General features: G+C 46.3%; 1 protein-coding gene across 5 annotated transcripts in view; it reads right to left on the reverse strand.

The window, feature by feature from the left end:
- FMR1 (fragile X messenger ribonucleoprotein 1) overlaps positions 1-2,317 on the reverse strand; it is a 77,250-nt gene extending 74,933 nt beyond the window's left edge. For 2 of the 5 annotated variants that reach the window (XM_089684957.1, XM_089684955.1), the window contains exon 1: positions 1,939-2,233. In XM_089684957.1, coding sequence (XP_089541083.1) covers positions 1,939-1,989 — 51 coding nt within the window. In that variant the 5' untranslated portion in view covers positions 1,990-2,233. The other 3 variants (XM_089684959.1, XM_089684958.1, XM_089684954.1) reach the window with 3 other exon arrangements.
- Positions 2,318-27,120: the final 24,803 nt, after the last annotated feature.

Genomic DNA, 27,120 nt, shown 5'->3' on the forward strand with positions numbered 1-27,120 from the left:
GGGGAATCAAAGATGGGGAGAATCGGGGAATCAAAGATGGGGAGAAAAAGGGAATCAAAGATGGGGAGAATCGGGGAATCAAAGATGGGGAGAATCAGGGAATCAAAGATGGGGAGAATCAGGGAATCAAAGATGGGGAGAATCAGGGAATCAAAGATGGGGAGAATCAGGGATGGGGGGAAGGAGAATCAGGGATGGGGGGGGGGGGGAATCAGGGATGAGGAGGATGGGGTGGGTGGAGCATGGGGGGGAAATCAGAGATGGGGAAGATGCAGAAGATCAGAGATAAGAAGAATCAGAGATGGAGAACAGAGATGAGGAGGATCATGATGGGGAGAATCAAGAGATGGAGAGGATGGGGAGAATCAGAGGTGGGGATCAGACATGAGGAGGTTGGGGAGAATCAGAGGTGGGGATCAGACATGAGGAGGATGGGGAGAATCAGAGGTGGGGATCAGACATGAGGAGGATGGGGAGAATCAGAGGTGGGGATCAGACATGAGGAGGATGGGGAGAATCAGAGGTGGGGATCAGACATGAGGAGGATGGGGAGAATCAGAGGTGGGGATCAGACATGAGGAGGATGGGGAGAATCAGAGGTGGGGATCAGACATGAGGAGGATGGGGATTAGACATGAGGAGGATGGGGATTAGACATGAGGAGGATGGGGAGAATCAGAGGTGGGGATCAGACATGAGGAGGATGGGGAGAATCAGAGGTGGGGATCAGACATGAGGAGGATGGGGAGAATCAGAGGTGGGGATCAGACATGAGGAGGATGGGGAGAATCAGAGGTGGGGATCAGACATGAGGAGGATGGGGAGAATCAGAGGTGGGGATCAGACATGAGGAGGATGGGGATTAGACATGAGGAGGATGGGGATTAGACATGAGGAGGATGGGGAGAATCAGAGGTGGGGATCAGACATGAGGAGGATGGGGAGAATCAGAGATGGGGATCAGACATGAGGAGGATGGGGAGAATCAGAGATGGGGATCAGACATGAGGAGGATGGGGAGAATCAGAGATGGGGATCAGACATGAGGAGGATGGGGAGAATCAGAGGTGGGGATCAGACATGAGGAGGATGGGGAGAATCAGAGATGGGGATCAGACATGAGGAGGATGGGGATCAGACATGAGGAGGATGGGGAGAATCGGAGATGGGGATCAGACATGAGGAGGATGGGGCGAATCGGAGATGGGGATCAGACATGAGGAGGATGGGGAGAATCGGAGATGGGGATCAGACATGAGGAGGATGGGGAGAATCGGAGATGGGGATCAGACATGAGGAGGATGGGGAGAATCGGAGATGGGGATCAGACATGAGGAGGATGGGGAGAATCGGAGATGGGGATCAGACATGAGGAGGATGGGGAGAATCAGAGATGGGGATCAGACATGAGGAGGATGGGGAGAATCAGAGATGGGGATCAGACATGAGGAGGATGGGGAGAATCAGAGATGGGGATCAGACATGAGGAGGATGGGGAGAATCAGAGATGGGGATCAGACATGAGGAGGATGGGGAGAATCAGAGATGGGGATCAGACATGAGGAGGATGGGGAGGATCAGAGATGGGGATCAGACATGAGGAGGATGGGGATGAGGATACCCAGGTCGTGCAGTCAGGACAGGTGAAGAAGATGGCAGTGATGCTGCTACTGTGTGCAGACAGGGGTGGAATGAAGTATGAATGGAGGGAGGGGAAGTTTGCAAGTCATTATGTGTACATGTAGGCCCGGCCTCACTCTCATTCACCGGTCTACGTTTGGGGTACCTGGGGCTCTCCAGCTGCTAGAGAACTACAAATGCCAGCGAGGCTTTGCACACAGACCCATGCAGAGCATGCTGGCACTTGTAGTACCCCCGGCGCTGCCGCGGCTTACCTACAGGTCTATGTTGGGCCGAGGTGGACGCATGAGGCCTCACCTTGTAGAAGGCTCCATTGGAGCCCCGCACCTCCACCACCAGCTCCTCCATGTTGCTCGGCGCGATGGCAGCGGCTAAGGCGGTCTCTGCAGGCCTCTGTCTCCCTCGTCAGCGGCTCGAGCGCAGCATGAGGCCCGCCGGCCGACCCCTCCTCCACCTCCTCCCGGGAAATGAAAGCGAAACGGGCCCCCGCCTGGCACAGGATTCCCCCCTCACCCGTCTCGAATGTAAACATTAAACCGCGATCACGTGACGGAGGCCGCGGCTTCGATCACGCCCATTCACACATACAGCAGGCGCAACCTAACCTGCTTGCGTTGCTCCGACCGTGACGTCCCGGGAGACTGACAGAGCCGAGAGCCAATAGCGCAAAGATTGGGCGGAAAAGTGGCCAATCGTCAGGCACATTTGACGCCGTTATACATTTCTATGTAGCTGGCGAAGGCTTCTGCGTTGACGTCAGGGAGGGGGTAAGGGGAGGGGTTGGGGTTGCCATGGAGGTGAGGGAGCAGACAGGGGTGTGGCTGAAGAGCGCGTCTGGCGGCGGGAGAGGAACGCGAGGGATGGGGCCTGAGCTGGGAGGAGAGGGACACTCTGGTGTCACCCATGTGTATTCAGGGAGCAGAGCTCAGTGCGGCGGGGTAATATCTTAGCGGACCACCCAGAGATGCATGACCAATGATTAGAGAGCCAAAGGGAAGCACTTGTCAGTGGAAACTGATGGGGTGTCACGTGACATTGACCTCTGGGGGCATAGCTCCATTTTGGCGCCCTTTTATCTTCATCCTGTTACTGAGTCACTGGGGGAGATTTACTAAACTGGAATGCGCGTGCTTGTTAGCCAATCAGATTCCAACGTCAGTGTGTTCAATTAACCATTTGCTTACCTGCCCAATGCTGACATGGGTCTCCTACATGTAAAAATAATTTTTTGCTAGAAAATGACTTGGCTCCCAAAACATTATATATATATTTTAAGCAAAGACCCTAGATAATAAAATGATGGGTGTTGCAATTGGTTTCTGTGACACGGTAGTTGCGCAGTGGTTTCTCAAACAATTTTGTTTGGGAAAAATACACTTTAAAGGGTAAGTTCACCTTTAGAACATGTTATATGTTCCGTAGCCACGCCCACCATTACCTTTCCCCCTCCCTCTGAGAGATAGTATGGGGAGAAGTCTCCCTGTACTATCAGATGTGAAAACAGCGCAGCCGTGCGGGGCTCCGCCCACTGGGCCGCATCACTCATTTACAGAGTGTCTTCAAGTCCTGGCAGCCTTAGCGGCTGTGGGTTTGCAGTCTTCAATGAACTACCCCGGTGCTGTGATAGTTCATTGAATGTTCCTGTCAGAATGTCTGCTTAAAGCGGAGTACCACCTAAAAGGGGAAGTTCCGCTTTAAAGATTGGTCCCCCCGCTCCCCATTATGGATTGGCACCTTTGGGGAGCAGGACGGGTACCTGAATCTGACAGGTACCCGCTCCCACTTCCGCTGTGATCGCATAAGCAATCGGAAACAAGTTGTCCTCCTACCCTCCCTCTCTGAAGTCTTGTCGGACATGTGACAGGTCCAGGAGGCGACTGGGCTATTCAGAAAGCGCAGCGCTTCTCGCACATGCGCAGTGGGCACCTGGCTGTGAAGCCACAAGCTGTCACAGCCGGCTGCCCACACTGAAGATGCCGGCGCCTGGAATACAGGACGGCCGGTGAAATGGGCTGCGGCGGGGACACCGCGGGATCGTGGGACAGGTGAGTGGCTGTTTTTTTAAAAGTCAGCAGCTACACTTTTTGTAGCTGCTGACTTATTTTTTTTACAGAGTGAGTGGAACTCTGCTTTAACCATACATTCTGTACAGCAAGCAGATATTCTGACAGGCCTGCAGGAGACCTGCATGGCATCAGTGATCAACTGATCACTGGTGCAATGCTTTCCAGGCTTCTTTGGACAAAAATAATAAATGCACATTATTTTACATGAAAAAAAAAATTTTCATTTAATTATTTTTATCCACAAGGTGAACTTCTTTAATACATTTTAGTGAAGACAAACTTGATATAATACCACATTTTTTTGGAAAATGTGAAAGCTGATGTTATGCCGAGTAAAGAGATACCAAACATGTTGCATGCTTTAAGGGCCAATTCACACTGACTTGCAATAAAATTATGGAAAATGGATGTACATTTCCATCAATTTTATTCGCGCGCTGACATTCGTTGACATACATTTTGATGTCCGTTGACTTGCATTTTAGCACACGTTAGCGTACTGCATTTTTGCATATCCTGTGCATTGCGTTGACATCTGCTTACATCCGTTGCATTACAATGCATACACGTTGCATTTTAACACAACACAGGTCAACACAGCATTATGGTGTTGGGTAGGACACATTGGAAATGATTGTTTTTCACATGTCTTTCAGTTGATCTGCTAAAGCGCAGATCAATGCACTGGTGTGAAGTGGTCCAAAACCTGCGCATGCCCATGGAATAGCAATAAACCATGGTACTTTGTAATTATCCATAGGCGATGCTTTAAAACTTTTACAGGTTACCAATTTAGAGTTACACATGATTTCTGGGGCTAAAATTATTGCTCTCGCTTTAACGTTTACGCCAATACTTCACATGTGTGGTGCAATTGCTATTTATGTATGCGTGCAGAACCAACGGTGCATTCACCTTTGCGAGGGCAGACGGGCGATTTTCATTTTATTAAATTTTATTATTTGTTTTTTACACTGTTTCTTTAATGTTTTTTTAATCACTTTTATTTCTGTCACAAGGAATGTAAACATCCCTTGTGACAGCAATATGCAGTAACAGGCATTCTTTATGGAGAGATCTGTGGTCCATTAGACCCCAGATATCCTCTGAACTCCAATTCAGCCGACCAGACACAGATCAGTCTTCACTGGCTGGTAATTGGCCATTAAACACAGAACTGAAACCAGAAGTGACTAAATCCTCCTTATTTCCAGTTTCTATCACTCAGTAGGAAGAACAACATTGGTTCCTCCCACTGTGTCCAGGGAGCCAGTGCTACCGGTCACATCTTTACTGGGGTCTCCAATCACATGGGAGAGCCTGGTAAAGGCAGTGGCAGGAGGGGGATGGGAGCCCCTTCCGCCACCTGAAACATAATCTACGGGCTGCATAGCTGCTTGAACTACTCTTACATAAAAGGGAATCGCTGGGGCTACAAAATATCAGGATTATTGATGTAGCCTCAAACATGATTCCGGTATAACAGTTTCATTACAAGACTACGTAATATATACAATGGTACTAAAGCGTTTAAAGTGTTACTAAACCCACAACAGTAAAATCAGTCTGTATATGCAGTAAAGCACGCTTGTTATACTCACTGTGGAACCTAAGGGGTTAATCCTCTGCATTGTGTAAAAAGGCTGTTTGATCCTTTCTTCTCTGTTCCTCCCCTTTTTCAAGTGACCATAACTTATCTCCAGACTGAACCCTAGGCATGCACATGCTCAGATTGGTGGGTATTGCTAAAGAGGTTTTTTTTTTTCTTGGGAAAGTGCATGTGATCAGCACAGGGCCAATCAGCACTGTCCAGACAGGGGTCAGGAAATTTGTATTCTAGAGCAGAAAGAAAACTACAAGCTTTAGCTAGTGCTGGGCTGGATACAGATACAAGCCACAAGACTACATTAACTGCTGATGAGAAAAGGTATTTAGCAGTTTATATTTACTAATTGCACTTCCATGTTCTGTGTACTGTGGGAGACCAGATCTAGTGGATGCAGGGTCCTGGGGTGGGAGACCAGATCTAGTGGATGCAGGGTCCTGGGTTTAGTAACACTTTAAGCCTTGACAATAAAACCTGGGAGCTGATTGGATTCTGCAAAGTGCTGCACCAGATTTTGCACTCTCCAGTTTTAGTAAATAACCCCCAACAAGAGATACAGCTGTGCTGAACACACCATTACAGTAAAGAAACCAAAGTGAATAAAATAACTTTTTTTGACAGGTGTGATTACAGTACACCTAAAGATGAAACTTTTTTTTTTTAATTTCCATCAACTTTAAGAGATTTAGCTTGAAGTCCTGTCCTGTAGACACTTTGCAGGACAGTCTTAATTTTTGTTTACCTATCCTTTGAAGAATGTATAGCACCCTTCCAGTATAGAGTAGGCTACTAGTTACATTTTGTTTTTCTCCAGTGGAATCAGAGGAGCAGGGGTGGTTTATTTAGGGCTGCTTAGTTGTTCACAGGCTTCTGCTGTTACTTTCCCATCTTCTAAACGATTCTAGAAACATAGTGGAGGAAGAATGGAGCGTGCAGCCTGAATATTTATGGGACTCCAGCCAATTCTTGGAAAGGTGTGCCCAGTAGGCAGTGAGAGAGAACCCATAAAAAGTCTGAGGCCTGGACAACAGAATGCATTGTTCTTGGGTCCAGTCCTGCATGTGGAAACCCCTGTGCAGGGGCGCTGCCTATGTTTCAGGATCCTAGAGGAAGTCTTAAGACACAGAGGTCCCAACTTGGCTTGGCTGGGGAGCCCATTTGCAAATCCGTGTTTGGGGATCATGTCAGGTCTGGAGAAGCTCACTGGAGAGAACCAGGAGGAAGTTGGTGGGAAAGAGCCCAGCTGTCCTATGAGAGTGTGAGTCTGCATCTTCCTCACTGGGAAGGGCCTGGTAGTGACTGTGTGTAGCTTTTAACTCTTGAAGGAGTACAGGTCACCAACAGCACAGAGATCCTTTGGGACACTCATTTTTGTGCAGCACAGTCAGAAGTTGATGAGTCCTCAAGCTTTCCAGTTTTGTGGTTTATCTGGGTATCCCATTCTCCTTATCCAAGTTCATTGTTCAAAATAAAAAAAACCCAATAGGAACCCTAGACCTGGGGTGCCCAACCTGTGTTCCTCAACTGCAAACTAAAAAGATATGATAGAAATCTATGGCAAAGCGCAGCTAACCTGCAGGTGCACTGCACTTGTGGTGGGGGTAAATATCAGTGTGATAGCAGCCCTATTGGGGGCTCACGACAGTGAGGGCTCATTTACATTTGCAGTTTGGGGGGCCAATAAAACCCCATAGTTTAGACATGTTTTTACCATACAGCCCCAACCACTGGTGTAGTGTCAATGGTCGCAATGGTGACCCTGCCCCATGCTCCAGGGGACCCATGTGGACTCCCTGTCACATTCTGTTTTATAGTTGAAGAGGGGCGGCATATACAGGAGTTGATCCTCTCCATTTTCCTTCTGCAGCTGCTGAAAGCTTGCTTCTCTCCCTGTCACTGGCATTTAGCAGTTACAGGAGAAAAATGTTGATTATGCTTTTCAAAATAAAAAAATTCTAAATACTGAACAATTTCCTTTCATTGTGGCCCCTGACCTGTTACCAAAAAAACATAAGTGGCCCTCGTTCTTCAAAAGGTTGAGCACCCCTGCCCTAGACTGTTCTTTGGAACCAGTGGAAGAGTGCAGAAAAAGCAGTGGCTCCGGTTATGTGTGGTCTAAGGGGAAAATAGGACCAAATTCACGAGTGGCTCCTTAGGGTGTGTGCTAGATGTTGGGAACGTTCCAGGATATTTTCCCCCAATATACACAGCTATTGCTAGTAGCAACCGGAAGCAAATAAGAAGTTGGAGGACTGTGGTGTATTCAAGCTATTCTGGTCAAGAGGGGAGTCGTTGCAGTACTGTAGCTAAGGAGTTTATAACAAATTAAGCTCAGAAACAGTGTTTTTTCCCAAGAGCAGGCGCAGAAAGTGGTCTTTCTTGTGGTAAAGCAGGAGTTAACAATGGTGCGGGAAGATCATGCTTTACAGTGGAGGAGGCTGGCACCAGTGTACACCCAACATATGCATGAGAGTAGCAAGATGGCTGCACATGGTGATTTGTTTTTTTTTTGGATGTGGATAAGGATGGCTGTAGGACAGGATCAGCTGACTGATTTGAGTGAGTGCATGGTGGATACAGGAGTTCAGCCGGTTCTCCGTAGAGGATCCACCCTAGGATTGATTGGGAGACGTTATGCCTAATCTGTTTGGTGTGCTGCAGACTGACAGCCATGGTGAGAGCATGGATTAGATGCAGGCACTGTGGCTAGCTGCTTGTGGAGCTCACGCCTAGCCACCTACTACTGGTGACCTACACAGTCAACACTGTCACCAGATGCGGATTGGGGGTGATGGAGCCATCCCAGTTGGCTGTGCTGCAGCCTGGAGGACACAGCGGTGCTAGTACTGTTCAGCAGGAGAAGGTCAGCCCGACAGCCCAGTTGGGGCTAGTCACATGGGGGTTCAGCCATGGTCAGGGCAGGAGACTCCAAACTACTGCTGGCAAAGTGGACATAGCCATCCAGCCTGCAACAACAGAACCACCTGTGCTATCCCACAGGAGTGAGGCACCAGATCAGGGAGGAACTCCGTAGAGGTTGGTGGCTGCCATTTGCCCTGTTACTCCTGTTCAGAAGGAGCCAGATCCCGTCAAGCAAACAGGTGAGCTGACAGAGAGTGACAGTGGGTGGGATACAGACCCTGAACCTCTGAAGTTTGGTAGGGAGTATGAATCTTGGGATGAAGAAGTTGGTAATTATGGCTTGCCCAGCACATCAGACATTGAGTGGAACTGAAGAAATTCCCCTGGGGAGACAGGAGAGACATTGGCCACTGAGTCACAGGAGGGGTCAAGTAATCCTGAGAAGGCAGAGCATAATGGGGCAGCAGAGCTGTTGCTAAGGAGGATCCAATCAGCATCTTGAGCAAGGGTAATGGCACAAAATCAGGTATTTAAGGAGCTGATAATGAGATTGCCTGATTCTTGTGGTCCCAAGGCATTATAGGAGCCCCCACTACTCCACATTTTTGGCCTGGTTTCTTGACATCAGGCGGGAATGGATCCTTGGGAGGACTATCTGTGGAAACCGAGGGGTGGTGGTCAAAGCAGGGAAATTAGACTGCTACTATGCAAAAATCTGGGGGCCTGGTCATATGAAGCAGGTCCCAGACCTGGAACACTACAGTTGAGCTGGATTACCATCTTGACCTTCACCAGTTCAGGAACAAAGCCTGTGTATGGGGCTATTAAAGTGTCATTAAACCCACATAATTCCGCACTGTCAGTGCATGCTGTTCATATTCAGTCACTATGGAATTTGGTTTCATTATTATGCAAAAACCTGGTTGATCCTGCTTCTCTGTCCCTGCCTCCATGTCTGTGTCCCCAATGTAGCAAGAGATTGTGTAGACCAGCCATTGCCACATCTACTGAGCATGTTCCAGTTTCAGTTCCCCTCTAAGCTGTTCCATTTCTTCCTTTTTCTTATCTATGCAGCCCACATGACTATAGAGTCACATGTGAGCATATACGCTCCGGATAAATGATAGCCTCTCTCTCCTCATCCAAGCCCACTAAACAGCGAAACCCAATTGAGGCAGAATATTACATGTTCATTTATGGAGGCATCACCACCCTGTAATTCTAAGCATACAAACACAGGCTGGAGGTGCGTGAAACAGGCTGATTGGAAGAACCTCCTAGATAGCCCACACTATGTTTTTGCACTAAAATAATAAATATTTGAGTTTAAATACATATTTTTATGAAGATTTAAAACATTTATTTGCTATTACATATTTTTCTATTAGTTCAAAGGATGTAAAACCTGGAAGCTGATCCTTTTTCTATGCAGAGCTGCACCAGATTTTACATTCTCCAGTTTTAGTAAATAACCCCCAGTATGTGTTGATTATCACTTTAATCAAATTTCCAGCCTCAATTGGTCTCTTAACTGCTTCCCACCTTGCCACTGCGCATAAACAGCCACTCCTTGGCCATGCAGTGGTGCAATCCTGTGATTGCTGTGTCACTTGGACACAGCGGAATACAGATTGGGAGATCTGCTCTCTGGCTCTACTGATCATGTGATGGCTGTGTCCAATAACAGCCATCACACAATGTAAACAGAGGTACACGGCTCTATATTGGCTCTCCTCACATACAGAGCACGATGAGGAGAGGGGGAGCTGATCTGTGTGTAACTGCTGACTTGCCTGTGCAGTTACATACAGATCCCACACAGTGCAGCCATCTGTCACAGTGTCCAAGTGCACATCAACATCTGTATCCGAGTCCCATCAACATTTGCAAAAGTGTCCCAGTGCACAACAACCTTTGCAATAGTTGCCATTGCAACATCAACATCTGTCAGTATCCCTAGTGAGCCATTAATATCTGTCGCTGTCCCCAGTGGATGTCAACATCTGTTACAGTGCCCCAGTGCATAACATCTGCAATGGTGTCCCAGGAGACCATCAACATCTGAGTGTCCAAGTGCAGAACATCTGCAATAGTGTCCTATTGCAACATCAACACCTGTCAGTGTCTGAATGCAAAATCAACATCTGTGACCCTAGAGGACCATGAAAATCTGTCAGTATCCCTGTGGTGGTGAGTGATGGAGGCTTCACCTCCCTGTTAGTCCCAGCACATACACACCATAGACACAGGCTGGAGGGGTGTGATACAGCCTGTCATTGCCAGAACCTCTTCAGATCTCTTTACAGTGTGAACAAAGAGAAAATTATTGTCAGTCAACTTAAACTCCACCTACACCATCTTATTGCAAAAAAAATAAACATTTGCTTTGAAATACAGATTTGTATGATGTTTTAAAACACTTTGTTGCTATTAATTATTTTTATTATTTTTTACTAAAGCCTTTTTTATGTCATGTGACCAGAACAACACCAACTAGTGCTGTGCAGACAAAGATTCATACATAAGTAGAGTGCTAGAAACTCCTTCCTCAGAACATTTAACAATGGTGGTTAGTATACTGTAAATGTCCCTATTGCATTGTTGGCCAATGTAAAATTCCCTCTTACATTAGTGGTCAGAAATATCCCTGTTACATTGGTGGTCAGAGTCAATTCCCTGTTACATTGGAAGTGCTAGAAACTCCTTCCTCAGAACCTTCCCTGAGAAAGGAACTCAGATGATCTTTTATTTTTACATTAAATTGAATACAGTGGCATGATCTTTATACATAAATAGGAGGGATAATGGAAGTTAAAAATTGTATGTTTAGTATCACTTTAAAGTTTTTCTATGTCTCTGCTGTTACTGTAATGTTGGAGTCTCTTTGTTGCCATGTGGAATGCCAAATGTTTTTGATTTGTTATTTCCCTTTCCCCCCTCATTTTTAGCAGTGGATACCCATGTTCTTGGGATCAGGGGCTATTTTTATGCCTCGACCTGTGAGGACAGGGCCTCTTTTCTAGTGGGGGTGGGTGTAGCACCACCCCTAGTGTAGAGTAGGCTGCTAGGCAAATTTAGTTTGGCTCCAACCCAATCAGATAAGCAGGGAATGATTTTATTTAGAGCTGCTCAGGGTTTCACATGCTGCTTCTCTGTTACTTCCCTCTGTTTTCTGGGGTATTCTAGAATCATAGTGAGAAGAAGGATGGGGCAAGTAGCCTGACTATTCATGGGACTTTAGCCAATCTCTGGGAAGGTGTGCCCAGTAGGTGGTGAGAGAGCCTAAAAATAGTCTGAGGCCTGGGCAGTAGAGTGCAGTGTTCCTGTCCAGTCCTCCAGGGGCTCTATCTCTGGTGCAGGATCCTATATGAAGTCTTCAGGAAGACACCAAGGTCACAGCTAGGCTTAGCTAGAGGGTCAACTTGCAAATCCAAGTCCAGGGATCCTGTCAGATCTGGAGAAACTCACTGGAGAGAGCCAGGAGGAAGTTGATGGGAAAGAGTCCAGCTGTCCTACTGTATAGTTGTGTGAGTCTGCATCTCCCCCACTGGGAAGGGCCCTGGTGGATATCGGGATGAGGCAACCAATGATCCTGTGGCTATGTGAGTAGATGACCTCAGTGTTGCAGAATAGTGACTGTGTGTAGCTTTTAAATCCTGTGAGACTTTAATTTTTAAGCACCACAGCCAAAAGTTGTTGGAGTCCTCAAGTTTTACAGTTTATTGGGGTATCCCATGCTTACAAAAAGTAACCCCTAGACCAGGGGTGGGCAACTGTGGCCCTCCAGCTGTTGTAGAACTAGAAGTCCCATGAGGCATTGCAAAACTGACAGTTACAAGCATGACTTCCAAAGGCATGATGGGACTTGTAGTTCACCAACAGCTGGAGGGCCACAGTTGCCCACCTCTGCCCTAGACTGTGCCTTGGAGTCAGTGGAAGAGTGCAGAAAATGCATTGTGTCTTTCTGTGTGTGCTGTAAGGGGGAAAAGGACTAAATTCACCAGTGGCTCCTTAGGGGCTGAGTTACAAATGTGTTCCGCTCTGTTTCCTGAGATTACAGCTTGAAGCTTGCTGAGCCGGTCACTACCTCTGCCTATCACTGCCATGTTGCAATGTACAATGCACAGAGCCGATTCATATGTAGAGGCCCTGGCGCTCATATGTAAATGACCATGCTAATTCATATGCAAAAATGACCATGCTAATTCATATGCAAAAAGTTGCACAGACTAAGGCCTCATTCACACTTGAGCAATTTTTAGCTCAATGCTCAAAGCTTTAAAACCCTTTGGAGAGAAAAAAGCAATTATTCTCAATGGAGATGGTTCATATCTCCAATGAGAGTTGCCTGGAGCTCAAACAAGTTCTGAAACTTTTTTTGTTGTGCAAATTGGGCAGATTTGCACATTTTTGTTGCTGTTTTATTCCCATAGAAATTATTATAAACACATGAATTGCACATTTATACACATTTTTCTGCTCAAATGAAAGTTAACTCCCAAAAACAAAATGACAAAATATTTCCCAGGAAATGCACAGATCTCCATTTAGTTTAGTAGGCATGGGGAGCAACATTGATGAGTCGGTGTCTCTGTTGGATCCTGAGAATTTCATTTGGATGGTGAAGTAGCACCACTGTCTGATCCAAATGATCCATCCTACAAGTCCCAAGCGAGCAGGAGGAGGGCATGAGACCAGATTGGCAGCCAAGTGTTTCAAAACTGGGCAGACTCCAATTTGACTGTTAAGGATGATAAAGGTAAACTAAACCCATGCAAACCCAACCACCCCACACACACCCCCAAGTGAGATTATATGCATTTTTATGTATTTGTTTATCTATGCTTGTTTGAGATATACCACTTACTAGACCCACCCACCATCCTCCTCCTCTTCCTGTGCTCCACAGCAGCCTCCAGCAGGGATAACAAGGCTACACACAAGTAGATAGGTGTCAGCATGTCACAAATACTCATTGACCTCTAGTACTGGATATTGTATGGATGATGTAAACAAATATATATATATATAAAAATATGAGGTTTCTTATCAATAAAGCATTTTTTATTATTCAATACAGCTTAGAAGATAGTTTTATTAACCAAAAGATACCGGGTAAAACTTTAAACGTTTGTCAAAATGTACAATTATTCAATTGCCTCAAGCTGCCATGGGACCTGTCTCGTTGGAGATATAAAGTAGGATGCAAATCGATCCTTTATATGTGTACTTTGTCTGCTTTTCCGAACCTCAAACCAATGAGCTCTTTCCATATTGTGTATTAATGAGTCCTCAAACAGGAATCCATTGCACTGCCGAGCAAAGTTGTGCAGGGCACATGCAGCTTTAACTGCACAGATTGCATTGGGAGCTGATTGGCAGGGGAGTGGCCTGAACATGGCGCTGGGAGACTGCTAAGTGCAGGAGCTCCTGATGCCCGCCATGAGGAGACTGCCTGGGGCCTGACCTAACTATACCACCCCCTGTAATCATTCTGCTGGTGGTCCTGTGCGTTGTCCCCACAGCGTGAGTTACATGGCGGGAAGTGGCGGCGGTGATCTCTGGTGGAGGGACCAGGTGGCAGCGGTCTGAGGCTGGGATCCCTGAGCTCCCAGAGAGACTGGCGCTGACTGGCGGGAGTGCTCCCTGGCGTGCAGGAGGCACTGAGAGAGGGAGACAGAGGAGGCACCTGAGCAAGGAAGGTCCCCAGGAGGGACAGTCCATGAGGGGATGTATTAAGTTGGCTGGACACCCCAATGGCCTGAGAAGAGGGTCACACTGCAGGAGACCCAGAAGGCCAGGAGAAACCCCAGGACACAGGACATCTTGGGCTCCCGCCCAGACCCCTGCCCAGACTCCCGCTCAGGCGATTCTGCAAACTGGAGCATGAGATCCCGACTGGGATAGAAGAACGCATAGAGACAGACGGATCCAGAACCCCTTCTTACAAGAGACATATCACATGATTCTAAAATTAAACTACACTCAAGGTACTATCCAACATGGTATATGAAGAGGGCTAAAGGAGTAGTGATCTGGTTCTCAAGAAATTTGGGTTTTGAGGAGAGATTGCTATGCTTAAGAGGGAAAATATGGGGACAAAGCTATACCTTGGTTAATATTTATTGCCGAATCAAAACCCAGAAGTATTTCTGTATGGAGTGTTTGGGAAAATTATGGACTTTAAGAGGGGGATGCTGGTCTTGGTAGGAGATTTACATTTTTCTCTTGACCCATGGATGGATATGTCATCGAATGTGCAGAGACGAGGAGATAAAAAACTAAGAATGTTGAAAAAGAGGTTACATCAAAGTCAATTAATGGAATACCTATTGGAACAGGAATCAAGGAGGATTTTCAATAGGATTTCAAAGGAAAGATAGCAATGGGGGAATAAGCCAGGAAAATATCTGATGAAAAGACTTAAGGAAAAGAAATAAAAAAAAATATTGAAAAAATTAAGGACGAAAAGGGAGAACTGGTCTACTCCACCACGATATTGCTGAAATGTTGCACAAGCTCTATAGTAAGCTGTATGATGTAAAAACTAAAAACTCAAAAGTTATAGAGGAAGAAAAGAGGGGAAACGGATGAAATACATAAAGGCAGCAGACCTGCAAAAAATAGCAAAAGAACAATGAGTGTCCTTAGAACAAGCTATTTTTCAGGAGGAAATTAATAAGGCCCTGAAGGATACAGCAGGAGGGAAGAGCCCAGAACCTGACGGGTATACAGTGGGGTAATGTAAGAAATTTAGAGAAATATTGGTCCCTAAATTTTGTATATATATGAATGCCTTAGGAGAGGGAATGGAAATAAGAGCAGAATTGTTGCAAGCGTATATAACGATCATTCTAAAAGAAGGAAAGGATAGCTCACAATGTGCTAGCTACAGACCTATGTCACTTCTAACTACAGATACAAAACTGTTTGCGAAGGTGCTTGCTATGAGGTTAAAAGAGCTGATGCATGAATGGATACACTTAGATCAAGTGGACTTTGTCCCAGGAAGGGAAGGGAGGGATAGTGGTTTAAGAACATTGCTTCTTTTACAGAAGGCAAAAAGAGAAAAGTTACCAACAATTATATTGTCGATCAACGTTGAAAAAGCTTTTGACAGGGTAGACTGGGGGTTCATGATAAACACCCTAGAGGTCTTGGGAATAGGTACTAAGATGATAAGTTTGATAAAAGAGCTCTATAATGGCCCAACAGCAGCAGTTAAGGTAAATGGGTTTCTCTTTGATTTTTTTAAGATGTACAATGGTACAAGACAGGGATGCCCCTTATCCCCATATTATTTGTTTTATCCCTGGAACCTTTGCTGGCGACGGTAAGAAAGAGTGTAGATATTAGAGGACTCAAGATAGGCGAGATAGAGCATAAGGTAGCGGCATACGCTGATGATATGCTTTTATATTGTGAACCCTGGGTTAACATTACCTAACCTAATGAGTTTACTAAAAGAGTACGGAGAGCCTTAAAAATAAACCCCATAAAATCAGAAATCTTGAATATTAATGTTTCAAAGAAAGAGACGCAGACTCTACAAAAGGACTTCCTATTCTCGTGGAGGGAGAAGGAATTAGGCTACCTAGGAGTAAAGTTGACCACTTGACATAAAAATATATACCGGGTAAACTATATCCCATTACTAAACAAAATAAAGGAGGTGCTAAGAAAACTCTCAAGGGGAAGGGTCTCTTGGATTGGGCATATAAATTTGGTTAAAATGGTGATAGTCCCAAAAATCCTATATAAATTCCATATGCTCCCAGTCCATATTCCAAGATCCTTCTTTGCGATAATAAAAAAATTAATACTTAAACATAAATGGGCTAAGAGGAAACAAAGAATTAGGTATGAACTTCTGTAGAAAAAGGAGGATTAAATTTGCCCGATATTAAGAAATATTACACTTTGGTGATACTGTCACGAATTGTAGACTGAACATATAATTCACAGGGGAAGAGTTGGGTTAAAATAGAAGGTACTATAAGTAACACATGATTACAGAGGATTATTTGGATACCTCGAAAGTTTTGTATTATGGACGAGACTAGTAGTACACTGACACAGGAGGTGTTAAGAGTATTGGATGGAATACACAAATGGACTGGAAGTATAATTCACTGTAGGACCCACCAGGGGAATCAACAGTGAATTATACACAAATGGACTGGAAGTATAATTCACTGTTGATTCCCCTGGTGGGTCCTGTTTTTTTCCCGCCGGGGAAGGATAATATTTCGGGGAAATGGTTTACAGATGTAGATGCATGGTTGGGGGATATAGTAGTTAAGGGGAAGTTGAGCACTTTTCAAGACTTACAAAGTAAAAAAGAGATATGTGTGACATTAGATGAATTGAGATATTATCAATTAAGATATTTTGTTTCAAAATTGCCTCAATCTCTGAGGATGGCGGAGGACATGCTTCCATTCGAAAAGATGTTGGGTTCTAGTATGGCTCCAAAACATGTCACTTCTGGGATATATCTTCTGGGATTCTTACTGAATTGTGGGGGGGGTCCTCTTCTGTTCTTAGAAAAATGGGAAAAGGAACTGGGAACAAAAATGAATTACTCACAGAAATTCAGTAAGAATCCCAGAAGACATGACTGGATTGTTGGAAAGAGATGGGAAGAGTGATATGGACTGGGGTGGGTTGTGAGAGGGGGGGGAGAGAGGAGGCTGGGACAGGAAATTTAGGTGAAATGTTTGTATTTTGGATGCAAGTGGCATACTGTTGTGTTTTTGTAATGAAAAACTTAATAAAATATATAATTAGAAAAAAAAAACAGCACAGATTGCATTTTGCATGCTCAAAACGGGCAACTGCAGAAGCCACCATTTGTTAGACAAAATTTCAAATGCACATTCAACAATTACGAGCTCTTGTTAGCTGATAATTGAAGACTCTCTTCTGTACAGTTAGTGACCTGAATAGGGTCGTAGCAGATGTTCAACCAGGGCAATGGCCCCATCCTCCACAAAGACACTGGGTAAGAGAGGGCCATTTGTGTCCAGGAGTGGAATGTTTTCAGGAAGGTCCAGCCTATTTGTACCAAAAAAAAATATTTGAGTCAGAGATGCTGCCATAAGACCCAATATCAATATAATAAAAACAATAATAAGCATCAGCCACTACCATTAATGAAAAAATATTTCTTGTAATTAAAGTATTGATTTTCACTGCCCATTGGCTTTATGAGCCTGATGTGTTTCCCATCAATCACTGCAACACAATTTGGGAAATTGCAGTGTTGCCAGAAAACTTCATAGATCTGTGACCATTCTTATGTTGTAGGTTTTTTCATAACATCTGTCAACACATCCCAAATAGTAAAGCAGGTGTCATGGACTATGTAACTTGCCATAGATTTTCCAAGCCGAAAGACGTATTGTAGACTAGCCAATGATTGTCCGGTTGCTAGGTATGTACAAATAAAAAATAAGGTATATTTATTTAACTTTGAAGCTTCTGAAAGGCAAGTGGAACAGGCTGCGGGATGCGTACACTCTACACCAACATCAGCTAAAGGAGTTTAGGAGTGAATCAACGGTGTGTGCTCCAGCAGGCTATGTCCATGCCAAAGACTTGGAATTTCTTCATCCAATTGTGGCTTTGGGGAAGTAAGCTATCTGTCAGGAGTCTGCAGCTGAAATGACCAGATAAATACTGGGGATGCAAGGTAAGGAGGAATCAGGACTGGATACAGGAACAAGGGAAATAGAAGTAAAGCAGCAGGATTCTGGATGCAAGGCTAGCAAAGGAGCAGGATAAACAGGCATTAGGGTCTGGCAACAAGGAAGGCAATCAAAACACTGAAGCCAGGAGCAATAGCAGAGGTGGAACTTAAGTAGCTCCAGGTGGAGCTGATTGCTGGAGGCTGCTGGGAGACACCAGCTAGTAGACACTGAAACTACAGTTTTCTGCCCAGCGATCACAGTGCCACCAGAAGGTGAACCAGGTTGTGACACTATCATCTATATGTATGGCATGAAAACAGCAGGTTCTAATAAAAAAATTATATTTTCAGTACTGGAAGCTGCTGGGAGAATCCTACTGAAAATGAGGATTTGGATCCAGATGCAAATAGTCAGCAAGCAGGCAAAGAACCTCTAAAGCAGCCCTCAAAATATCCACTCCCCTGCTCGCATTTGGTGAGTGGAAATAATGTCGGGTAAGTCACTGGGCTCTCTGCGGGTGGGTGGGCCAGATGGCTCTCTATGCAAGCGGGCCGGTGGGCAGGACGGGGGGGGGGTTGGTCTGAGCACTGGTTAGGGTGAGCTGTCATTGGGCAACCCGCTGCCAGGACAGCCTCTCCCTTCTGATAGGAGAATGTGGAGCCAAAGCCCCTCCTCCTCTGTGCTTCCCTCCCAAGAAAAACATGCTGTTACGGCTCTGCCCCCTGCTGATGTTACTCACATTCCAGTTGCTGTCGGTAAGTCAGAAAACATGTAGCTTGTGTATCCTGCGGTGTGCCCTGTACCATGTTATGTGCCTTGTACACTGCTGTGTGCCCTTTACCATACTGTGTTCCCTGCTGTGTGCCCTGTACCCTGCTGTGTACCCTGTTGTGTGCTCTGTACCCTGCTGTGTACCCTGCTGTGTTCCCTGTACCCTGTTCTGTGCACTGTGCCCTGCTCTGTGCCCCGTGCCCTGTACCATTATCAGTGAGGCCATGAGAAGTCTATCAGTGGGTGGGGTGGGTTGGTAAATGGGGGATGGGGTGTGTCAGTGGGGACTGGAGGAGGACATTGGATGGAGGAGAACATGGGATGGAAGAGATGTTTACATTGCTTTATGTTAATATTGCTTACATTGTTAATATTTATTTTTACCAAATTAAAAAAGAAAAAAGCGCCACTTACAAAAAACACCAAAATGTCAGCAGCATATCCCACCGAAAATTAATTTTGGCAACAATAATCCGAATTAAAAGGTATGCGCATACCTTTTAATTCGGAATATTTATTTTTGTAACTTTATTCTGCATAAAACATTAAACAGTGTCATTTCATGAGATTTGTGAGGGAGTCTGTAGGGGTGGAATGAGGGGTGGAATTAGGAGCGAGGTTGGGTGAGGCAACGGGTGGCAAGTAATTCTTAAGGCCTGGCTAGCCCTGCTCTAGAGAGCCAAATGCCAACTTCAGCAAGCTCTACCTGTGGAACATCTGTGGTAGGCGAGGAGTTCATACCACCTGTTTAACGTGCAACGATAATGAGGACTTCTGACCCAGAATTTAATTGAATGGTTGATATAATGGCCAGTATTTCGGAACACATGAACACCAACAGGTCTCATGTGCACTTTTCTGCAAGGTGTCTGGAAGGCACTATGCAGAAGGTACCATCAGACTTGTTGGCAGGTACCATATGATATACTGGCACTTTTATCCCGACAATCACCACATATAGGTCCTCTGAACCTCCAGCATCTTATGGCCCCTATGCAATCCTCCCCACCAATGCCAACATCACATTCTGGGGTTAATCCAGTATCTGCATGGCCTATTCTTCCTCTTTCTTTCACAAAGTGAATATGACGTATTAGTGTCTGCTGCCACAAAACACGCCATCTCATCATCACTCATCTTTGCAGAGCATGATACACCACACAACACAGCAAGGGACACGAAGACCAATGAAAAACAGGATAAAGAAGAGATTTCACACAAGAAGCAGATGAAAAACCCCAACAACATAGCCACAAATGATGAAACAGATGATATTTTTTTCTATTGGCTAATAAAAAAAGCCAAAGCTCAAAAATGCCTCAAAAACACTGTATGAAAATGCGCAAAAATGTACTAAAGTTGTGTGACAAAATGCACGAAAAATGCTACGCTCAAGTGCAAATCCAGCCTAAGGCTCGCCATAGTGGCTAGTCCCCAATGAGAGAAATCACTTAACTCCACTATCCACACTAAACAGTGTGGATGGAGGAATCTACACTGATGGCTACTGTGCCAAGACAACTGCAGCAGCCATGGCTGTTAGAATACCGGAGCAGTGATTGCATCTGATTGGATGCACTCACTGTTTGGTTCATAATTTACAACCCAGCTCCACCGATAATATACTGCCTTCCCTCCATCCTGCTCCAAGACATGCCAAAGAAATTACACTGTTTGAATGTTGCCAGGGCTCTCAGTGAACTTCTGCTAACATTCTACTGTATATCTGCTGTCAATCACAGCTGGGGTACTCGCTGAGGTTCGGCAAAAGGCCCATAATAAACAAGGGTTAAGGAACCCCAAAAACACTCAGATGACAGTTTGAAGCACCATGCTGCCAAAGCTTGCATCAGCTGAGGACTGAGCATCTCCCTGAAAAAAACTGGAAAACATGAACAGAAGACCAGATGACAGACTCATCAATCTGGGATACAAAAGCTTGATGCTGGAAATTCTATGAAACACTAAAAAACCTGGTGAAATGAGCTCTGATAAGGAAAACAGGAACCCTTTATGTAAGGGTGTAGGACCCTGGAAATAGGTTGTATGATCCACCTTGCAATGGTGGAGCAGGAGGCAGGATATCCTCTACAAGTGTCTACAGGTAAGACAAAAAAGGGCTTCAGAAGCCATGGCTGCCATGTAGGTTAGCTGCTGTTTTTCCATGGTTTATAGTTATTAACAAATGTTCAGCATATAGCATCTTGCCTGGGAACATTAATATACAGATTGTGGCTGAAGAGGGAATAATGCATATCTATGGGCTGATAATGGGCTGATTATAATCTGATCCATTCTTGGAGGATGTAACTAGTTGAATAATTTCTCATGTATAATTATAATTAAAAACAGTCCTGCTAACCTAAACTACTCACCCTCTCTGCTACTTACCTGAGTGGGATACCAGTGACTTGCTTCACTGTTTACATAATCTGGCTGAAATCTTCCTCACTGCTGGGTAAGCCTTTACAGTGAGCCATCATAGACTTGTAAAAGACTGTTTCCTGAGTGTAAAACACATCGGAAGGCATATTCATATAAACATGAAAAATAGCATGCAGTTTTTGCATTCTCATCTTCAGCTAGCAGGTGGCGCTTTAATATTCATGCCATGCCAGGCTATTCTTACCTGCTTTGCTGAAAGAATTCTGATTTTTTGCAGAATGCTGTAGCACAAAGTGAAATTGACATATTTGATAGAGCGAGACCAATAACTCATTCTCCCTTCTTTCTGCTTACCTCAGATTGTCACCCTACAAATTTGCAGCCTCTTTGCAGCTAGTTACTGCCAGCTTGCATGGACTCCAGGAGTGACTACATGACATATTTCTCAGGGCGGGCTTGCTGATGGTGACAACTAGAGATGAGCGAATCGAAGTATCCGAAGTGGAATTCGAGTCGAATATCGGAAAAATTTCGATTCGTGCCGAATCCGAAAAATAGCCTAATTCGGACGCGCGAATCAAAATTTTTCAGAAAATGGCGGCTGACATGTGCGGCGACGGAGCGGGGATGTCTGGGAAGGCGCGCAGACAAGGCGCGCTGACCCATAATGCATTCCTCAACTACATGTGATCGCATCAGCCAATCAGCAGCCAGCCAGCCAGCACTGTGTAATGGTCGAGCTATAAATAGCGGCCATTTTGGAATTCTTCATTTGCCTGCAGTCATTGAACAGAGGCAGACCGCTCTGTACTAGGGACAGGGACAGAGTTAGGGCCACAGAAACGATAATTGGGGACAGAGAAAAGTTACTTAGGGACAGAGAACCATTACTCAGGGACACAGACTTGTTAATGAGGGCCACAGAATCGTTATTTAGGGACAAAGAAACGCTAGTTAGGGCCACAGAATTCATACTCAGGGACAGACAGAATTGTTACTCAGTGCCAGAGAATTGTTACTTAGGGCCACAGAAACGTTATTAGGGCCACAGAATTTTTACTCAGGGACAGACAGAATTGTTACTGAGTGCCAGAGAATTGTTACTCAGGGACAGACAGAATTGTTACTGAGTGCCAGAGAATTGTTACTTAGGGCCACAGAAACTTTACTTAGGGCCACAGAATTGTTACTCGCACAGACACAGAATTGTTACTCGCACAGACACAGAATTGTTACTGAAGGCCACAGAACTGTTACTTAGGGCCACAGAATTGTTACTCGCACAGACACAGAATTGTTACTCGCACAGACACAGAACTGTTACTGAGGGCCACAGAACTGTTACTTAGGGCCACAGAATTGTTACTCGCACAGACACAGAATTGTTACTCAGGGCCACAGAACTGTTACTTAGGGACAAAGAAACGCTAGTTAGGGCCACAGAATTCATACTCAGGGACAGACAGAATTGTTACGGAGTGCCAGAGAATTGTTACTCAGGGCCACAGAAACTTTACTTAGGGCCACAGAATTTTTACTCAGGGACAGACAGAATTGTTACTGAGTGCCAGAGAATTGTTACTCAGGGACAGACAGAATTGTTACGGAGTGCCAGAGAATTGTTACTCAGGGCCCCAGAAACTTTACTTAGGGCCACAGAATTTTTACTCAGGGACAGACAGAATTGTTACTGAGTGCCAGAGAATTGTTACTCAGGGACAGACAGAATTGTTACTGAGTGCCAGAGAATTGTTACTTAGGGCCACAGAAACTTTACTTAGGGCCACAGAATTGTTACTCGCACAGACACAGAATTGTTACTCGCACAGACACAGAACTGTTACTGAGGGCCACAGAAACTTTACTTAGGGCCACAGAATTGTTACTCGCACAGACACAGAATTGTTACTCGCACAGACACAGAACTGTTACTGAGGGCCACAGAACTGTTACTTAGGGCCACAGAATTGTTACTCGCACAGACACAGAATTGTTACTCAGGGCCACAGAACTGTTACTTAGGGACAAAGAAACGCTAGTTAGGGCCACAGAATTCATACTCAGGGACAGACAGAATTGTTACGGAGTGCCAGAGAATTGTTACTCAGGGCCACAGAAACTTTACTTAGGGCCACAGAATTTTTACTCAGGGACAGACAGAATTGTTACTGAGTGCCAGAGAATTGTTACTCAGGGACAGACAGAATTGTTACTGAGTGCCAGAGAATTGTTACTCAGGGCCACAGAAACTTTACTTAGGGCCACAGAATTTTTACTCAGGGACAGACAGAATTGTTACTGAGTGCCAGAGAATTGTTACTCAGGGACAGACAGAATTGTTACTGAGTGCCAGAGAATTGTTACTCAGGGACAGACAGAATTGTTACGGAGTGCCAGAGAATTGTTACTCAGGGACAGACAGAATTGTTACTGAGTGCCAGAGAATTGTTACTTAGGGCCACAGAAACTTTAATTAGGGCCACAGAATTTTTACTCAGGGACAGACAGAATTGTTACTGAGTGCCAGAGAATTGTTACTCAGGGACAGACAGAATTGTTACGGAGTGCCAGAGAATTGTTACTCAGGGCCACAGAAACTTTACTTAGGGCCACAGAATTTTTACTCAGGGACAGACAGAATTGTTACTGAGTGCCAGAGAATTGTTACTCAGGGACAGACAGAATTGTTACTGAGTGCCAGAGAATTGTTACTTAGGGCCACAGAAACTTTACTTAGGGCCACAGAATTGTTACTTGCACAGACACAGAATTGTTACTCGCACAGACACAGAATTGTTACTGAAGGCCACAGAACTGTTACTTAGGGCCACAGAATTGTTACTCGCACAGACACAGAATTGTTACTCGCACAGACACAGAACTGTTACTGAGGGCCACAGAACTGTTACTTAGGGCCACAGAATTGTTACTCGCACAGACACAGAATTGTTACTCAGGGCCACAGAACTGTTACTTAGGGACAAAGAAACGCTAGTTAGGGCCACAGAATTCATACTCAGGGACAGACAGAATTGTTACGGAGTGCCAGAGAATTGTTACTCAGGGCCACAGAAACTTTAATTAGGGCCACAGAATTTTTACTCAGGGACAGACAGAATTGTTACTGAGTGCCAGAGAATTGTTACTCAGGGACACATAATCGTTGAATTAAAGAGTATGTCAGACAACATGCAGAGGAGGCAATTTTTTAGGAGCGAGCAGACGTGGCAGCAGAGGAAGGGGTCGAGGCAGCACTATTCGCAGCCAGAGGCCAGTGCTCCCGGTGTCATCCAGCGGTCGTGTCTCCACCGACAACCCTGCCGTCATTGATTGGTTGGCTCGGTCGTCTTCCTCTTCCCAGGTCACCTCTGACACCTACAGCCAACGGTCGGTGGGTACGTCAGACACAACCGTTAGTTGGCATGGCCCGGGAGCAAGCCCACTGAAATCACATGTCCTCTACCTGCCCCTGTCCTTTGCTGTTCCCTCACCAAGCGAAGTATCGCATGCTGTGGGCTCAGCCCCACTGTACAGTGAGGAAGAGCTAACAGAGGGCGGTCAGGAACGGGGGGAGACATCGGCCTTTTCAGCAGCCAGGCGAAGAAGTACTGGCGAGGAGAGTGACATAGGGTGCTGGCAGATTACGGACCTCCCATAGCTGCTGCCAGGCCCCTAATCTGCCATGGGCCCCTATATACCGCCTCCTCATGCTGCTGCCAAGTCCAGAGTCTCTCATGGGTCCCTGTACGGCCTCCCATTGCTGCTGTCTCCATCGCCACACTCTGCCATGTGCCACTTTCAGGTCTCCTCACACACTGCTGGTGTGTAGAATTTTTTGACATAGGGTGCTGGCAGATTATGGGCCTCCTATAGCTGCTGCCAGGCCCCTAATCTGCCATGGGCCCCTATATACCGCCTCCTCATGCTGCTGCCAAGTCCAGAGTCTCTCATGGGTCCCTGTACGGCCTCCCATTGCTGCTGTCTCCATCGCCACACTCTGCCATGTGCCACTTTCAGGTCTCCTCACACACTGCTGGTGTGTAGAATTTTTTGACATAGGGTGCTGGCAGATTACGGGCCTCCTATAGCTGCTGCCAGGCCCCTAATCTGCCATAGGCCCCTATATACCACCTCCTCATGCTGCTGCCAAGTCCAGAGTCTCTCATGGGTCCCTGTACGGCCTCCCATTGCTGCTGTCTCCATCGCCACACTCTGCCATGTGCCACTTTCAGGTCTCCTCACACACTGCTGGTGTGTAGAATTTTTTGACATAGGGTGCTGGCAGATTACGGGCCTCCTATAGCTGCTGCCAGGCCCCTAATCTGCAATAGGCCCCTATATACCGCCTCCTCATGCTGCTGCCAGGTCCAGAGTCTCTCATGGGTCCCTGTACGGCCTCCCATTGCTGCTGTCTCCATCGCCACACTCTGCCATGTGCCACTTTCAGGTCTCCTCACACACTGCTGGTGTGTAGAATTTTTTGACATAGGGTGCTGGCAGATTACGGGCCTCCCATAGCTGCTGCCAGGCCCCTAATCTGCCATAGGCCCCTATATACCGCCTCCTCATGCTGCTGCCAGGTCCAGAGTCTCTCATGGGTCCCTGTACGGCCTCCCATTGCTGCTGTCTCCATCGCCACACTCTGCCATGTGCCACTTTCAGGTCTCCTCACACTGCTGGTGTGTAGAATTTTTTGACATAGGGTGCTGGCAGATTACGGGCCTCCCATAGCTGCTGCCAGGCCCCTAATCTGCCATAGGCCCCTATATACCGCCTCCTCATGCTGCTGCCAAGTCCAGAGTCTCTCATGGGTCCCTGTACGGCCTCCCATTGCTGCTGTCTCCATCGCCACACTCTGCCATGTGCCACTTTCAGGTCTCCTCACACACTGCTGGTGTGTAGAATTTTTTGACATAGGGTGCTGGCAGATTATGGGCCTCCTATAGCTGCTGCCAGGCCCCTAATCTGCCATGGGCCCCTATATACCGCCTCCTCATGCTGCTGCCAAGTCCAGAGTCTCTCATGGGTCCCTGTACGGCCTCCCATTGCTGCTGTCTCCATCGCCAAACTCTGCCATGTGCCACTTTCAGGTCTCCTCACACACTGCTGGTGTGTAGAATTTTTTGACATAGGGTGCTGGCAGATTACGGGCCTCCTATAGCTGCTGCCAGGCCCCTAATCTGCCATGGGCCCCTATATACCGCCTCCTCATGCTGCTGCCAAGTCCAGAGTCTCTCATGGGTCCCTGTACGGCCTCCCATTGCTGCTGTCTCCATCGCCACACTCTGCCATGTGCCACTTTCAGGTCTCCTCACACACTGCTGGTGTGTAGAATTTTTTGACATAGGGTGCTGGCAGATTACGGGCCTCCTATAGCTGCTGCCAGGCCCCTAATCTGCCATAGGCCCCTATATACCGCCTCCTCATGCTGCTGCCAGGTCCAGAGTCTCTCATGGGTCCCTGTACGGCCTCCCATTGCTGCTGTCTCCATCGCCACACTCTGCCATGTGCCACTTTCAGGTCTCCTCACACACTGCTGGTGTGCAGAATTTTTTGACATAGGGTGCTGGCAGATTACGGGCCTCCTATAGCTGCTGCCAGGCCCCTAATCTGCAATAGGCCCCTATATACCGCCTCCTCATGCTGCTGCCAGGTCCAGAGTCTCTCATGGGTCCCTGTACGGCCTCCCATTGCTGCTGTCTCTATCGCCACACTCTGCCATGTGCCACTTTCAGGTCTCCTCACACACTGCTGGTGTGTAGAATTTTTTGACATAGGGTGCTGGCAGATTACGGGCCTCCCATAGCTGCTGCCAGGCCCCTAATCTGCCATAGGCCCCTATATACCGCCTCCTCATGCTGCTGCCAGGTCCAGAGTCTCTCATGGGTCCCTGTACGGCCTCCCATTGCTGCTGTCTCCATCGCCACACTCTGCCATGTGCCACTTTCAGGTCTCCTCACACTGCTGGTGTGTAGAATTTTTTGACATAGGGTGCTGGCAGATTACGGGCCTCCCATAGCTGCTGCCAGGCCCCTAATCTGCCATAGGCCCCTATATACCGCCTCCTCATGCTGCTGCCAAGTCCAGAGTCTCTCAT

The sequence above is a fragment of the Staurois parvus genome, unplaced genomic scaffold (assembly GCF_062004578.1).
Source record: "Staurois parvus isolate SC_StPar_1 unplaced genomic scaffold, SC_StPar_1.0 ptg000361l, whole genome shotgun sequence".
Lineage (NCBI taxonomy): Eukaryota > Metazoa > Chordata > Amphibia > Anura > Ranidae > Staurois > Staurois parvus.